The sequence below is a fragment of the Thunnus thynnus genome, chromosome 14, assembly GCF_963924715.1.
Source record: "Thunnus thynnus chromosome 14, fThuThy2.1, whole genome shotgun sequence".
In the NCBI taxonomy this organism is placed as follows: domain Eukaryota; kingdom Metazoa; phylum Chordata; class Actinopteri; order Scombriformes; family Scombridae; genus Thunnus; species Thunnus thynnus.
Genome location: NC_089530.1, coordinates 13,655,772 through 13,673,440, shown reverse-complemented (window position 1 = coordinate 13,673,440; position 17,669 = coordinate 13,655,772). Strand labels below are relative to the sequence as shown.

Here is a 17,669-nt window from a genome sequence, read left to right as displayed (position 1 = left end):
GTAGGGCGGGTCGTGCTGTCGTAACCCCAGGAGAAAAACTTTGGCTTCCTGTTTGATGTTGCCTAGTTGTCAGAAGCATGTTGGCGATGAAATACTCCTACGTTTTGAGAGCAAACAGACAGCTCATCTACACTCTCTGACAGCGCACTGACAGCGGATTTTTTGGGTAAGAGAGGCAGCTACTCTTGAGTTTTACCTTTTTAAGAGAGTTTAAAACGCCAGACTCCTCTGTATGTTCCCTGTTTAACTTGTAGTCTAATACTACTTGTTTATGTTGAGAAAATGTATGTCAGATTTTCCACTGCCGTCACAAATATCTGATTTATCCACAGGATTTATAACTGTTTTGCTGAAATGTAGTAGTGTGGTGTTACATTGAAGCCCAGGGGTGAACAGACTATGAGCCCTTTGTCAAATTGTGGCTCTCTGACACACTGAAGGGCTTTCTGTCCCTCACAGCAGTGTGTCACTGCTCTGTGTGACTCACTGTAAGCCAGCCAAACAGGCTGACATAGCACTTATGAATCCCCAAGTAAAGCCACAGGCCAGAGAGGCTGCATGATGTTGCCAGTAAAATCTAAAGGGTAGTTAAAAATAAGTTATTTCTCTCCCTGCAGGATCTGACAGCAGCCACCCAGGTGAGTTTATTTAGGTTTCAGACGTGTAGATATCCAATACTGATCAGCTGATTTGCTGAATTAAATATTTGCAATATTTTGTTATAGTGGCAGCCAGCTACTGTATGGTCTAGAGCTGCAACAATTAATTGATTAATCAATTAGTTGCCAACTATTACATTAATTGCCAACTGTTTTGATGATTGATTAATTGTTTTGAGTCTTTTTCTTTATAGATAAAAAGTTTTCAGCTTCTCAAATGTGAATATATTCTGGTTTCTTCAGTCTTTTATGACAGTAAACTGAATATCTTTGAACTGTGGACACAACAAGACATTTCAGGACGTCACCTTCGGCTCTGGGAAACTTTTTTCACTATTTTCTGACATTGTATAGACCAAACAACTAATCCATTAATCAAGAAAATAATCAACAAATTAGTTGATGATGAAAATAATCGTTAGGTGCAGCCCCAGTATGATCTGCATTATTGATGGTAAACAGCAACTTTCAGTAAGTCTGAACATCGGGAATCAAAGATGGCAGACGTGACATCATATAAAGTGGGACTGTTAATCTTAGGATAATGTTGTTTTTAAGAAAATTTTTTTTTTTTTTTAAATGATAGTTTTTTAGAAATAAATTATAAGCAATGTGGAAATGACAAGAGATTCCTTCATTTAAGAAAGGTGAGAAAAGTGTTACAACATGTAAGACAATAACAGGACATTTAAACTGTGTGATAGATGAGATATTGCTTTTTATCGCAACTAACAAATATTTTCATTATCGGTTAATCTTTCGATTATTTTCTTGATTATTCAATTGATCAATAAAATATCAGACAACAGTGTAAAATGTCCACTACAATGTCCTTGAGCACATGGTGGCATCATTAAATGTCTTGTTTTGTCCAAAACCCGTAATATTGAATTTACTATCATGTAAAACAAGACAAGCTGCAAATTGTCACATCTAAGAACTGGGAACCATCAAATCTTTGGCGTTTTTTCCTAAAAAATTACCCAAGCAATTAATCAATAGATGCCAAAGTAGTTGCAGATTAATTTTCTTCCGATCGACTAATTGATGAATCAACTAATTGTTGCAGCTTTACACAATACTGATAATATTTTCAGTTGTTTCAGCAAAAACAGCAAACTTTTGAGGCTTCTGTGATTGTTGACTTACACTATGTGAAACTGAAGACGTCACTAAGATCTCTGGGAAACTTCAATGGCAATTTTCACAACTTTCTGACATTCTACAGACCCAACAACTTTCCTTTTTAATCTTGAAATAACTGGCAAATTAATTGATAATGATAATCATAATTTGCAGCCTTTAATTTTAAGTATTTCCAAGAGTCAGTGTACAGTTATCTCAAGTTTCTCTTGAATCTTTTGCTTTAATCTAAAGTAATCATAGAGGAGATCTACACAGTTTATAATTCTGCTCAAGCAATTACTGTAACTTTTGAATATTGACCATCTATCAAAATATAACATACATCTATATTTATCTTATCATTATGGTGTTCTTCTGATAAGTCTAATACCTAAAAACGCAGCGACGTCTCATCCATTACTGATAACTGAAACCTGCTTACTCAGGTTATTATTACATCTGTATCTTCTGTCCAATCAGCTTGTAAAATGTTGATGAAATTCAGCTGTGACCAGTAGTACAGTCATGTTGTCCTGAGACCTTTGGAGCAGCAGGGAGGAACAGTGTTGAGCTTATCAGCAGGTCAAAGGGCAGTGAGAGAAAAAGAGAAGACAGCAGCGTGTTTCATCAGTGTGCGAGTCCGTCTGTTGGAGAGGAGGAACCCGTGATGGTGACTGTTCTGTTTCTTATTATGAAATTTAGTCGTCTGTGGAGCAGAGCGCATAGTTACGCTCAGTTAGCTTGAATTCCTGTTTGTTTGTTTAGGTTTGACACACAGACGGCTGGCCTGCTTAATGTGGATCAGGGTGTCAATGCATACTTATACTGTAAGCCACCGCTCTACTGCACAGTCACTGACCTGGACTCAGACGATGATGTAATAGCACTAAGTAGCCAGCAGTGTGTAATGCGAGGTCACAAAGAAGCTGCTCTTCAGCTAAGAATGGGAGGATATAAGATTTTATCTTATAACGGGATAAAAGCATTCAAGATAATTTAATCGTGGTGAATTTCCTTTATCAGGAGAATCATGAATGTCCTCACATGAGTGACTTGAAAGAGTTGTCCTGCTCACTGACGTACACTCCCCTGATTTATTTTGAATTGCCATTTGCCACAAGGTGGAGCCCGAATCTTTCCATTTATTCGTCACTGTGGATGAAGGCTCGGAATGTGGTGTTTGGATATCAGGTTGATAGGTAGATTCTTTTTATTAATAATCTCATTGTCATTACTTGCTGGGTTTTGGGGAGAGTCAGAATCTGTCCTTGTTGGTTTTTCACTTAAAAGGAATACCTCCACCCCCAAAAAAGATGTGTCCTATGATGCTATTGTTTCTTAAGAAAATGTATGTAAATATCAAGTGATTCCAGTATGTAACATTTCTGCCACAGGCCTGCCTTCACAGTGTGTGTCAGTGACTGTTCTATAGTGCTGAAATGATTAGTCTAGTAATTGATTAAACAATTAAGCTACTTTTCTGTTGATTTAAGCTTCTCATATGTGAGGATCTGCTGCTTTTCTTGGTTTTATATGATTGTAAATTTAATACTTTTTGGGTTGTTGGTTGGATAAAACAAGTAACTTCAAGGCATCCCTGAGTTCTGGGAAACAGTGGCAGACAGTTTTGACTATTTTTATAGATTAAATGATTAATCAAATAATTGAAAAGATGGTAAAATATTCATTAGTTGCAGCCCATTGAAGAAATGACACTCATCCTTTGCAGATGTTTGCTGGAGTGGTTTGTAACACTATAGTAGTACACAGTGAGCTAACAGATGAGAGAGAGAGACAGAGTGTGTGTCTGAGTAGGGAAAACACACACAAAACAAAGACAGTGGAGCTCATTTACACAATACAGTACACAGTAAGTGGTTGCGATCAATAGCATTCAAATTAAATAGTACTTTCAGAGCAGTTTTGCATTCAAACAATAGGACCAACAATAACAGTAAGACAGTAATGAAATCAAGTGATGAAAACACAGTGGAGGAGGCAGCTCAATTATCTGTTGTTAGAGAGATTTTACAGAAGGCTTTGATCAGTTTTATGCTCATTGAAGTCTTTTTGATGACATCACTTTGTCTCTGGTTGCATCCTAAATTGTGTGCTTGACCATCTACATTATTTTAATCTTCAGGAAGTCCTGCTGTATGTGACTTAACACAGTACATGTCTGTATCTGCAGTGGCATGGCATCGTCAGAGGACAGTGTGAGCACCTGGAGCTGTAAGCAGGTGGCCCAGTGGCTGCAGGAAGAAGGTTTCGGGGAGTATGTGGAGCTACTGTGCACCCAGCACCGCCTGGACGGCCCCAGCCTGCTGGCTCTGACTGAGGCCGACCTGCGCGGGCCTCCGCTGGGCCTCACCGTGCTGGGAGACATCAAGAGGCTGACCTTAGCTCTCCGCCGGCTCCAGAGACGGAACCAGGCCCAGCTGGAGGAGCTGGGTCTCCAGCCTGCAGATAGCCTCGCTGCTGCTGGGCTGTCGCTTGGTGCTGCGAGGGTGGAGTGGAGCTGTGACGGAGCTGACAGGAGGTGTAACGGAGGTGATCGCTTGTGTAATGGGACTGAGCTGCGCCTGAGGAATGGGGATAGATCTGGATATGGTTCAGGAGCCGTCTTGTGTCATATGCACTCCAACGGGAGGTGTAGGCAGCACCTGGCTGGCAGATTGGACCCAGAGGTCTGGAAGACAGTCATCAGTTCCATATATGTGTTCTTTGTGTTTGGATTCACATCATTCGTCATGGTCATCGTACATGAGCGTGTCCCAGACATGAGGACATATCCACCACTACCTGACATATTTCTGGACAGGTATAAGCTGCATATGTTCTGCACAAGGGCATAGATATGGGTACGGATGGTCAGGACATGTCTAGCTGCTTTAACTCCACATAATGTTAACAGTAAGATCTCTGCAAAGTTGCCAGGTTTGTGTGTGCGCTATTATGATAAAGAGTGAAAGAGAAGGATATGGGGGATACTCGACTTGATTATCTGGCAACCCTCAACTTGAAGCTGTACGCATTGTTGACTAGCAGCAGCAGTAACAGAGTCGGTGAGGTGGAGAATCGGTTAGTTTTTATAGTTTAAACGTTCCAAACATCACAGAATTGAAAATGACTTCACTGAACAAAACTAAGATCATTTGATATTATATTTAATTTCAGGCTTTAGGTGTCATTAGCTAATGTGCGATTGTTGCTCAGACATGCTGTTTAATTAAACAGGGAGGAAAAAATTCCTCCCAAAAGCAAATAAAGACATCTGGTCCTTTTTAATGGAGAACCAAAGTGTCAGTAACAGTTGAGCTTAGTTAATAAACATTAATCTTTGAGATTAGTGGGAGAAATATTTACTATTTAAACCCATCTCTCCCCTTTTCCATGAGTGGATCAGGAGCAGAGTTACTATTGTATATGTCTCATTAAGCATGAACATTATTTATAAGTTAAATTAGCCACAGCTTGATCTGTTTGTGACTGTCAGGCATCATTTTATTATCAAAATCCTGTCAGCAGCAGCCTGAGCAGCACAGAGACACACAGACAGGTGAGCTGCAGCCTCTCAGGTGAACTCTGATCTCATAGTAAAAGATGTAGCCATAAGTTCAGTTGAGTAAAAAATAACACAAAGAGAAGTTTTTGGGATGATTTAAAGATAGATTTGAGCATCACTGTCATGAAACTCCTGAGTTGAAAGAAGTACAGAGTCTCAGGTGAGGTTTGAAAATACAGCAGCGAGTTATAGAGCAGCACATTACCTACTGCTTTCTATATATTTATTTTATTGTAACAGTTTATGATATGTTATTTTAAAATTAATTTATTTATTTAATTCTCAGATTTATATTTAAGTAGCCTATCGATAGAATAAAATGTAAAAATCTGAGAAAAAATCATGATATAAGTCCAGTTTCATGTAAGTCAGCAAATGCATATTCAGTAAAGTAACAGTTTGCAGAATCAAGCTCTTTTTGTGTGTATGCGTGTGCACAGTTGTGCCTAAAAAAAAAAAAAAAAAAAAAGAGAAAAGAGAATGACAGAGAGCAAGTACACACACACGCACACATTTTGGCTATCCGACAAAAAATGTCCCTTCCAAAGTTAAAACCAAACCTACGCCCTTCTGTGTTTGCTTGAAGGAAGTGTTTTACACTGATAAACCCCAGTAAATATGTGCTTTAAGATCTCATGTTGAGCAACTACCCACACTCCATAGTTCACCTATACATTCTCTTTGTATCTAATCTACACACTGATACAGATGTTTCTGTAATCTTTACAGTGTTCCCAGAATCCCTTGGGCTTTTGCAATGGCTGAAGCCTGTGGCCTCATCCTGTGTTATATGTTGCTGTTGATCCTGCTGCTTCACAAACACAGGTAGCCCACAGTTTCATCTAAAACCACATGACTGCTAAGTTTCAAATTACATTTTTAACACTTTATGAAGTACCTGGAAAAGAAAAGTTGTGAATATTCTGAACATATTTTTCAGATAAACCCTATTTTGTCTTTATTTTAGGTCCATTCTCTTCAGGCGGCTGTGTTCTTTGATGGGAACTGTATTTTTGCTGCGTTGCTGCACCATGTTTGTCACCTCGCTCTCTGTGCCAGGGCAGCACCTGAAGTGTGCCAGTAAGGTGGGATGAACACACATAAGATTAGATGGCACTTTACAGCTTATTGTTGACTCAGCATTACTGCATGATTCATGGCGTGGCTGATAACTAGAGTCGCTTGTTCCCCAGACATACGGAGATACCTTGCAAAAGATACAGAGGGCACTAGCGATATGGAGCGGATTTGGGATGACTCTGACTGGCGTCCAAACATGTGGAGATTACATGTTCAGCGGACACACGGTTGTCATCACAATGCTCAACTTTTTTGTGACCGAATGTGAGTGTACTGCATGTTTATATAGTATACATAATATGTGTGAGCTTTATGAAAGGATAAGGCTGGCATTATTCCAATAGTTTAAATCTTAAACAAATGTGATGAAACACCAAAACAAACAGGGTGTTAGTTTGTCGTTAAATATTTTCTGACTTCCCCGCCCTGTCTGTGGTACTCCACCCGAAGTCCATCTGTTCCTACTGAAGACAAGTTTTGACATGTCGTAAATGATTTTTGGACACCACTGAAAACTTGTTAGTAGGATCGATTCATTGCTGGTTTTGGCCTTTTTTGGGTTTATTCATATATTATTCCTTCAGCTTCATCCTTAAATTATCCATTTTAATTGCAGACACTCCACGAACCTGGAATCTGATTCACACCATCTCCTGGGTGTTAAACCTGTTTGGGATTTTCTTCATCCTGGCGGCTCATGAACACTACTCCATCGACGTATTCATTGCCTTCTACATCACTACCCGCCTCTTCCTCTACTACCACACTTTAGCCAACACCCGTGCCTACCAGCATAGCCGGAGGGCGCGCATTTGGTTCCCCATGTTCTCCTTCTTTGAGTGCAATGTGAATGGACCTGTCCCCAACCAGTACCACTGGCCCTTCAGTAAACCTGCCTTCATGAAAACTCTGATTGGGTAGAGAGTATTTTCAACAGGACTGAGCATGGACTGTAATATTGAAGCCTGAATGAGAAACTTTTTACCTAAGATGCTGCTTTCGATCTCTGAATGGTTGTAAATTTATTATCTGGGATTTTTTCTTTTTCTCATTTGTAGAAATTGGTTATCTTTATTTTGGCAACTAATCATGACATTTTGGAAGTTAGATGAGAAAATTAATACTACTCATATGTGTCTGTTGAATATGAAGCTACAGTCAGGGGACAGTTAGTGTAGCTTAGCTTAAAACCTGAAGCAAGGGGAAACTGCTGGCCTGGCTCTGACAAAAGGTAAAAACCACCTACCAGCATCTCTATAACTCACTAATTAACAAGTTATAACTTGTTTTGTTTAATCTCTACAAAACTGGCAGTGTAATGGATCAGGGTGTTGGTCAAAACAGACATTTTGTGACTGCAGGCAGTCACTGCTCCTAGGCAAGAAATAGTTTGGCACATAGCTCAGAAATTGTTGTTTTACACTTACATTTTTATATGGATTAAAAAAAATAGATGTAATGGGTTTATTATTGAGCTTTAGAGGTTCTAGTAGGTGGATTTTGTTATCTGGAGTGCCCCGCTAGCTGTTTCCTGCAAGCTGTTTCCCTCTGCTTCCAGTCTTTATGCTAAGCTAAGCTAACAGGCAGCAGGCACCACCTTCATGTCTAAAGGATATATATGGGTGGTATTGATCCTCTCATCTCACTCTCAGTAAAAAAAAAAGCAAATAAGAGTATTTTCCAAACTATTCTTTTAAAATTTATTTGCACACTGCCAACTCAAACAAAGAATTGTGGTTTATTTGGGGACTGAAAGCTGCAGGTACTGATAATTTCCTAGACAGAGGGCTAAAGGAGATCAGACGTGTAATGCCTTAAAGTGATCATTTTTAATAATTTATGCTCCACTTTGGTGATATTTAAAGTTCATGGGGGGGGTTGGGTTGTTAGTCTTGCTCAACATTTATAATAATAAACTGTATGGGTTTCACACGGCTATAATGTAGTTGTCACCTTATGGGAGTCATTATGGTGATGAGTAAAATGTTGTCTTGCTGTAAAGAGATTTCACACCTGTTTGGTAACAACCACCAAAGGAGTTTCTTTTGATATGCAACAGGAAAAACACTTCCTGTTCTCTCTACTGAAAGAGAACAAAAAGTCACTCAGAAAACAAATGTTTTTTGTTTCATTTTCACTTTATGAATTTAACTCTACAGTTGTGTTGTGTGAAATAATGTCACCGTTGGGATGGTTTATTTATATATACAGTAGCAGTCAAAAGTTTGGACACACTTTCCCATTCATTTGAATGAGAAAGTCTGCCAAAACTTTTGACTGCTACTGTATATTCATCGTTAAACTCAACCAAATATCTGAACGTTTATTGTAATGTTCAATTTTGCCAATTAGCCCTTATGTTATGTATAATGATTCCTTTGTCCCAATTTGATGTTTTGTTATAGTTTTTATCTTCCTATTTCTTCCTTTTTTCTACAGTTTAATTATGTCATGAGTACAGAGTGAGTTTTCCTCTGTTGCACAGTACAAAGACTGACTTTTGAATTATCACAGCTGTTGACAAACAGATAGCAAAGCTTCAAAAGTTTATATTGTTTACTATGTCATAGTTGATCCAAACTATATATTTTTAATAATTGTTTACAATTTGTGGCTTTATTTGCAATGCAAGTGATCTATTGCTGCCTTTTGGCTCAACAATGAAGGTTTACAGAGAAGGAAACAGTTTTTATATTTCTAACTGACTGTTTCCTTGGCTGCTTTTTCACTAACGTATTTCTTTTTTGCATTTGTTAAATAAAGTTGATTTTGAATATAATTTTAAAAATCTAGTTTCCTCGTGAGTTTGTCAATTTTAGAAAGAATCTTTCATGGGGGAAATTGATTCAGAGAGGTGTGTTTTTATAAGCAGTATCAACATAACCTGCACACCCAACCTTCCCACCCTTAAGCAAATATCCGATAATAGCCACTTCCTTGTGAAAAAAGCTTTCAATAAAGATATGTGGCAGTGAACACTTGAATATAAAGGCATCACTTAAGAGTTCTCACACACATCAGCCTCCTGACTCAATCACATCACATCTCATGATGGTGAGTATTTCATGGACTTACATTCATATTCACTGGACTTTTTTAAATTTAAAAATGCAATGTAAATCTATATATAGTATATATTAGGCTTTAAAGATGTCATTGCTGTCAGAGTGTATTCCAATTTTTTGCCAACATTTGAAGTAACATTCAAGTGCATAGTTAAGCTTTATGCCATTATGTTTTATGAAATTGCTGTAAGATTATTATGACTATACCATTTATCAAATCAATATCCATGGTAGAAATAGTAACAGCTTTGACTTTTTTAAAATATAGCTTGAACTTTTAAATGAAGGGTTGAAATCAGTGCGTGAACCAAAAACAGAAATGTAGTACATTAGTATATGAGGTTAATGATGATTCCTCATTGTAATTATACAAGATAATTACACATACTAAAAAACAGCATATAATGTGACTTTTAAGACACATTTAGTCAGTTTTGCTTAATATAAGCTGTAATTCTGTCAATCAGTACAAATGTATAAATCTTATTTTTACATATGTTGCAGGCAATTTTGTAAATTATACAAATTTTGTATAATTTTGTATAATATTACTTCATTTTGAATAATGACAAATTATCCAAAGATGCTTGCAAATAGCTGCAATACTGAAGTCTATGACAGCAGGGGTTTTTTCTCCATGGGTTTTCGGTCTATTTCACATAATTTTATTTTATTTATTTACTTAACCTTTATTTAACCAGGAGAGTCTCATTGAGATTAAGAATCTCCTTTTCAAGGGAGACCTGGCCAAAAACATATATTTACAGACAGAAAACAAAAAAGGAGACAAATTTTGAAAAAGCAACAATCATGAGGTAACTCACATTTCAAAAGAGGAATTTTGAGGAATCAGTTGTGTCACCAGGTAAATAAATAACATTTACATCCTAGAGAATCTGCCTCTTAATTCTTTCATTTTGTATTTAAATGCATTTAATTAATTTGATGAGTTTCAAGTCATTCTGCAACGTATTCCATGCAGAGGGTGCAGAATACACAAATGCCATTTTTCCAGTATCCGCACGGACTATGGGACATAAGGGGGTTGGCTGAGGTTTGCTGTTATTTTTATGTGAACATTATCGGACAACCAAAGCATGAATAAAACCTACCCATTCTCTTTCAATGTTCAAGATATTTTAAAAGGATGTGTTGATGAAGTTAATTTAGGAAAATTGCCTACATACAGTATGACTACTGAGACTATACAACATGCACACTGATGTCTTTTGTTTACTCTTTCAGGCTTCCCTCCGTGTATTTGTTTGTCTGCTGGGACTGGTTGTCCTGTGCGACTCTTACTGCTTCTTTCGGGGTTTAGAGATCAAAGATCTGAACAACCCTCCAAAAGGTGAGTCGACACAACCACGGCTGGCTGAAGTGTGACACAGCAGCAGCAGCGTGGTGATAGATTTGGTGAGATGGAAACTTTTCTCTGTTATGTTTGACAGAAGGGGGACAAATAAGTCCGTCTTTATCTGTCCAAGTGTTCCAGCTGAATGCATCATCCAGATGTTGTGTGTTTACTTAACACCAGCCAGCTGACTTAAAACTTATCAAAACCACACCTATGCACACATCGATACACACTCACACACAATTAGTCACCACCACAAATTTATCAGAGCGTAATAAGTGGGTCACCAGCTCCTCTGAACTGTGTTTTGATATCTTTACATGTAGGGTGTGTGGATATGGAAGGAAAGATGCGTAATTTTGGCTCTGAATGGGTGAAGGACTGCAATGAATGCTCTTGTACGGAGGAGGGTATGAGCTGCTGTAGCCGGTAAGATTTTCATGCTTCAATTTGTAATCATTACATTATTTTTGCAAACTCCATTCTCCATTCTCGAGGCTTCTAATCTGCACACTCATTTTAAGAAGGCCTTTCATTACATCTGAGGATAATTTTCTTTCCTTATGTCTCTTAGGATCCCCAATGCAAGCACCGTCAACGTTCCTGATGAGTGTGAGCTGCTTGTGGATAAGGAGGCTTGCACTGCCAAAGTGGTGATGAAGGCAGACAAGACAAGAGAGTGCAACCCTAACTGAGAGCACTGCAGAGTGACCTCTACACACTTGCTGAATTTGGAAATAATTCTGTTTTATGTTTCAACTTCTTTTTTGGTTCATGGTGTGTGCATACAGTAAATTCATGTATTATCATGTGTGACGAATCAGCCTTGTTGTCTGTCTTTCTTATACTTTTAACTTGCAATGACAATAAAGGGAAAACCTGGAACCTGCTCCCCCTCTGCTGCTCCTTCTTGCCTGCTTACTGTCTCTTAAACAGTATTTATACAGCAGGTGTCAATTTCAGGATGTAATTGAATAAATCCACCACTGTGTGACAGCAGAGCTCGGTGCGCAGAGGGGCTCTGGCACCCAAAGGGCTCTATCAGCCCAATAATAGCTGCGTTCCCCTCATCGCTGCCTCTCACAGAAACGTTCTGGTTGTCATGATGCTCAGCACCATCTCCAACTCTCATCTCTGTGGATTCACACCTGTCCAGAGCATTGTATCTTCTCTCATCTTGGCTTCAATCCACCATGTGAGTGCTTTGTTGTTGTTGTTGTTGTTGTTGTTGTTGTTTTTACACATAATAATGACCTATTACACATAATAATTATCTTTCTCGAGGAAAGTCAGAATATGTTTTCAATTAAGCAGTAATGAGATGTATGAGAGGTTGTTCCTCCACTGTCTGCTTGTTGCTTATAGTGTGCATGTGTATAGTATGGTAATTCCTTTGCAAATGTCTTTGAATGATACCTTCAAACAATAGGTAGCAGTCTACAGAAGGCTTTTCTGAGAATATATATCCACTTTCAGCAGGAGGACTGTGAAAAACACAGAAAAGCATGCAATTGGTTTGCATTAAGTTCCATATACTGTGTGAAATTGGGGCGACTATATCCATCTTGTGACAGTATATAGTGTGGTAATGGTTTGGAAGGTAGCAACCGAGAGCCCTGAAACCCCCAGCAGAGAATAATGAGGCTTGGATCATTATCTCAGGTTGAGCAAACTACAGTGGCTGCAGCTGTTATCCCACTCCACCACACGCAGGAGGCAGAAGGAAAGAGGAATTGTTTGTGAATAGTACCACTGGCTGAGCATGTATGTGGAAATATTGTTGTGGTGCCTCAGATATGTGTGCACATGAATTCACATTGACTGAATACATTAAGTGTTAATATTCACTGGTGCAAAACTACAGTGAGAGAAAGGAAGCAATATAATATTAATAAGCATCTTGAGATGTACAATTTATATAAATAGATATGAATTAGTGACTGCACAGAGGAGGTTGGAGAGGTTGGGCTTCCTCTTTGTTTCTCTGTTAAGGACAATTGTACTCTGCTTGTCATTTTCATTTATGTCTAATTCATTTAAAACATAATCAGACGAACGAATATGGAGCAGTCTAGTAATTAATCAACTCCACCTGTCCCCCTGATAAAGGATTGTTGAGACCCAAAGAAATTATATTCTAGTCAAAGTGAAGTTTCAAAACTGGAAAATGTGTAATGATGAATTATAAGATGTGTATGAAATGTCATATGGCATGATACTGATTCCAAGAATCTTTGGCAGACAAAGAATATGTGAAATTGTCATCCAGTGTGAAAAAAAGAAAAAATTTGAGAGAAAGATTGGGGATGACGTGGGTTAAAATGTAAATAAATGAAATAGATTGTTGCACAGCACAACTGCTCTCAGAAAAATCAAAGAGAGAATCAAGAATGATCTGGTCCAAGGAAAATGACATTCAGCCATTTTTTTTCATTTTTTTAAGACAGCACAATTTTCTCAGAGATGAATGGCTCTTTGCTGAGACAGAAAAGAAGAATATGATGGACAGAGCAGTGCCAGGTCACAGTGCTCCTTATGCTGCAGAAATTTTGTTGTGGAGGGGGGATGATCACAATGACACAACTATATGCAGGACGTGCTTCCTGCAGTGTGACATAATTGTAACACGATGGGTTCAAATTTGCCCATTAATGGACCTTTTTATTCCTGCTGGTGTTTATGGCTCCTCTGCTCTGTTACAGCTGTTTGTTACATCTGGTTAGTGATGACGCTACACTTGCCTTTCCTCCCTAAACAAAGGATGATCAATGCTGTGCAACCCTGCCTGCAGCTCACTCAACACACTGACAGAGTATGTTAGTAATGATGCACTGTGAAGTGACTGATAGCTAAGTGTGTATGCTGTTAATGGAAAATGACAGGCTCATTTTCTTTGCGATGCAGGTTTTCACAGCAGATGGAAGAGGTTTCGGGGTGAGAGAGCTGCAATCCATTTTTAGGATTCTGACAATGTCATGCCCTTTCACTTCGACGTACTACATCATCATTTATTGTGTCCTTAACAAACAGAAGTCTCTGCTCAAATGTATGCATTGTAATTTTGGTGTCATTAAGCTGTTATGTTCAGTCTTGAAACCTGACTGGAGGATTCATTTGTGGGAAGAAAACTGACAAGTCTGAAATATTAAAACAAGTAAATTCAGAGGGAAAGAGAGTGAATGTCAAGACCACTGAAATGAAACTACTGTGCTACTGCAATACTGCTTCAAAATGCTAAAACAATAGCAAAAAAAACCCTACCGTACATTATAATCACATTTGATATCTTATACTTTCCCTCCATCAGTTAGCTGTGTAAAGAGTTTAAGCGTTTTTCATAATCTACGTCATGGTTAAGTTAAGGGATCAGCAAAGTTATCAAGTAGTTGTTGAGATATTTCACAGGATATGTGAAAATTTTGACTCGCTGATGGCCATAGAGGAAATGTCGGGAGATCACCAAAGTCATTAAGATTCATCCTCATGAAATCTATACCAAATTTTATGGCAAACCATCAAATAGTTGTTGAGATATTTCAATCAGGACCAAAGTGGCGGACAGACCAACAGCACCATCCCTGGAGCCACACTGTTAACGTGGAAAAAATGCTGTGTACATTTTAAATCACCTGTTGTACCTTATACTGTTTTTTTCCATCAATACAAAAAGTGTCATAGTACAGTATGTCATTGTCTCATTGTGATGTGTAACATTCATGTTTAATTAGGTGTGTATTTTGTGGACAATCAAACCAATAACTCTCACATCCCACAGTGAGGGATGCTAAATTGAAAAAATCTACATGTTGCATCTTTTCTAGACTTTGAATGCAATTTTTCCCTCCTTGGCAACAGGCCTCCTCCTTCACTCTGCGCTTCTCTCAGACCAACAGTATCACTTCTACATGAACAACTCCTTTGACCTTTACAAGCAGCTGCTTTGCAAGTGAATGGTGTTTTCTTCTCCCTCTCTCTCTTTGTCTCTTTGTCTCAGATGCATGTGTTAAGAGGGCTGGGATGGACAGTTTCATCCTGGGGGCTGGTGACACTCAAGTCCTGGTGAGATGTCCTTGAGTGGCAACACGAGCCGGTCTTCTCCGTCGACAGCAGCTCTGCCTCTGCCCTTCAACAACACTACCTCTCCACAATCCTTACTGTGGGAGAACGGACAAAGCAGTCATGAGTCTTTGCAAGAGTGGCCAGGGAGTCAAAACCTGCTCCTCCCAGACCTTTCTGTGCTCGGGCAAGATGAGCAGTGCCACATGTCACCTGTCCTCACGACATTTCTAGTAGTGTGGTACAGCATTACAATGGTGCTGGGGCTGGCGGGGAACATCGGTCTTATCTGCATCATCGCCCGTCGCAGAGAGAAAGCCAACGTCACCAGCATTTTCATCTGCAACCTGTCATTCTCTGACATTCTGGTGTGTGTCTTCTGCCTGCCCTTCACTGTCATATACACCCTTATGGACCATTGGGTGTTTGGGTCACTCTTATGTCGGCTGGTGCCGTTCATCCAGTGTGTGTCTGTCACCGTGTCAGTGCTGTCTCTGGTGTTCATCGCTCTGGAAAGACATCAGCTCATCATTAACCCCTCCGGGTGGAAACCCAGCATTCCTCAGGCCTACATAGTGGTTGTTGTCATCTGGATTCTGGCGTGCTTCACCTCCTCGCCTTTCTTGGCCTTTCAGCTGCTCACAAGTGAGCCCTACACCAATGTACTCCTGCCCCAGTCTCCCCTCTATCACCAAGCCTCTCCTCAGGATTATCTCAACTCATCTCCACCACAACCTGTCTCCCAAACATACAAAAACTCATCTGTGCCTCAAAATTCATACCGCACTCTACTTTCCTATGTCCCCAACCCTCACAATATGGAGGCATGTCTGGAGCACTGGCCATCCCAGCAGCACAGGCTTGCTTATACTACATGGCTCCTGCTGTTCCAGTACTGTGGGCCTCTGACGCTTGTCCTGCTCTGTTATGTTAGAGTGTTTGTCCGCCTGCGCCATCGTAAAGAAATGCTTGACCGTGCCAGAACCCCAGAGAGCCAGCACATGACCCACAGCCGCCGAATCAACATCATGCTGGTTGCCCTGATAACAGCCTTTGCGCTTTGCTGGCTGCCACTCACCATCTTCAACGTGGTATCAGACTGGAACCAGGACGCTCTGCCCATTTGCCACCACAACCTGCTCTTCTCCCTCTGCCACCTGCTGGCCATGTCCTCCACCTGCATTAACCCCATCATCTACGGATTCCTCAACTACAACTTCCGGCAGGAGGTCAGAGAGGTGCTCCTGCACTGCCGCTGCCACCCTCTCGAAGAAGAGTGTGAGCGTTTCCCCATGTCAACTGTGCACATGGAAATGTCCCGCACCTCTGTGCCTCTCAACTGCAGGAGCAACTCTGTTTGACTGTGATGCTGCCTCCTACTGGTATAGTAAGGTGTAGGATGTCACACACACTGTACAGTTGTAGGACCAACTTCTGCTGTTTTCTACCTTTAATGACAGTACAACAGTTTGGATAGTGGTTGACAGTGCAACATTTTTTTCAGTTTTTTGAAGTAAAGTGTGCAGTACAGTGTTGGTTTATCTTACTCTGCAGTAACTCACAATTATATGAAGAGTGTTTTAATGTAAAAATCGTACCCTTTGAAAAGAATGTCCAAATTTAAACTAATCTTTGTCTAAGTTTGGCACCTTGCAACTGTGTTACACATCATCACTATATATTATTACAAAAAAATATGTTGGAACTATGCTCACAATGAGAGCTGTGTGTAGTGTTATGAACATAAAAATGGGTGAGAAACTTAAGAAAAAAACCTGAATAAATGTGAAGAAAAACATGCAAATTACAGGTGTATGGGGGGGGGGGGGTCACTCAATAGTTTGATATGTATGAAAATGATGTGAGTCATATCCTATGGCCTTCACAGTCACCAGATCTCCACTCCAATGAACCTATGTGAGATTTTGGAGCGACTTGTTAGACAGTGCTCTCCACCACCAACATCAAAACAAAAAAATAACAAAAGCGGGAATATCATTTGGAAGAGTGCTCCTCATCCCTCTTGTAGTGTTGGAGGAACTTGTACAATATCTGCCACAAAGCACTGAAACTGTTCTGAAAGCCTGTGGTGGTCAAATTGTATTACACATCTGTATTTTGTGAAAACAGTAATATAGATGCATTTTGTGATAAACTGGACACATGGACAAATGATGTCCTTCATGAATAGACTGCTGCTGATGCATATCTTACATTTTATTACTACTTTTGTATTTATGACATTTGTGCCGTGAAATTGGTGTGTTACCTTCTGTGTGTGTGTGATTAATGTGACTTATAGAGGAAGTTTGCTTTATAAGGGTTTAATAAATTAATGAATAATGTCAATTGTGTTCATGCACAACCTTTTAATGGACATTAAAGTGTGCCAGTGTAGTCTCTTTCTTGCATGTCTTACCCATCTCTTTCTCCTCTGTTTCCTCTTCTGCCCAATGTCCAATAAAGGCAAAAATGCCCCCCAAAAATTAATCTTAAAGAAAAGTGTGCCAGTCTACAATTTTTGTACAAGACAGGATGGTTTTACAGTTGCACTGTAATTACCACCAGCTTAGTATTAAAGGATAGGTTTACAATTTTTCAAATCTGTCCTAAAACAACAGCCAGGTGCTCATGTGAACAGTGAAACAGGTTTTCCTTGTTGTAATTATTCCTCCTGTTCATACTGGCTATTAAAAGATCCCCTTCAAATGTGCTTTCAATGTAAGTGATGGGGGTCAAAATCCAGTGCGTCCACACAGCCA

At 39.5% G+C, this 17,669-nt stretch overlaps 3 protein-coding genes across 7 annotated transcripts; all 3 read left to right on the top strand.

Moving 5' to 3' along the window:
* The first annotated feature begins 31 nt into the window (after positions 1-31).
* Positions 32-7,756, top strand: LOC137196949 (sphingomyelin synthase-related protein 1-like). Of its 5 annotated transcripts, XM_067609959.1 has the most exons (7): positions 49-166; positions 618-638; positions 3,976-4,605; positions 6,079-6,174; positions 6,317-6,434; positions 6,543-6,693; positions 7,046-7,756. In XM_067609959.1, exons 3-7 carry the CDS (start codon positions 3,980-3,982, stop codon positions 7,348-7,350), a joined length of 1,296 nt encoding a protein of 431 aa, XP_067466060.1. In that variant the 5' UTR covers positions 49-166; positions 618-638; positions 3,976-3,979; the 3' UTR covers positions 7,351-7,756. The 5 variants fall into 5 exon arrangements, with proteins under 5 accessions (XP_067466059.1, XP_067466060.1, XP_067466062.1 ...); XM_067609958.1 differs by lacking the exon at positions 618-638 and having other exon boundaries at positions 32-166; XM_067609961.1 differs by lacking the exon at positions 618-638 and having other exon boundaries at positions 3,928-4,605.
* A 1,339-nt stretch (positions 7,757-9,095) lies between these two features.
* Positions 9,096-11,741, top strand: si:ch73-288o11.4 (beta-microseminoprotein). The gene is made up of 4 exons (XM_067609962.1): positions 9,096-9,483; positions 10,740-10,845; positions 11,178-11,280; positions 11,426-11,741. The coding sequence occupies exons 1-4, from the start codon at positions 9,478-9,480 to the stop codon at positions 11,544-11,546; spliced, it is 336 nt and encodes a 111-aa protein (XP_067466063.1). The 5' UTR covers positions 9,096-9,477; the 3' UTR covers positions 11,547-11,741.
* Positions 11,742-11,940: 199 nt separating this feature from the next.
* Positions 11,941-17,377, top strand: npy4r (neuropeptide Y receptor Y4). The gene is made up of 2 exons (XM_067609956.1): positions 11,941-12,046; positions 14,846-17,377. The coding sequence occupies exon 2, from the start codon at positions 14,916-14,918 to the stop codon at positions 16,266-16,268; it is 1,353 nt and encodes a 450-aa protein (XP_067466057.1). The 5' UTR covers positions 11,941-12,046; positions 14,846-14,915; the 3' UTR covers positions 16,269-17,377.
* The last annotated feature ends 292 nt before the right edge of the window (positions 17,378-17,669 follow it).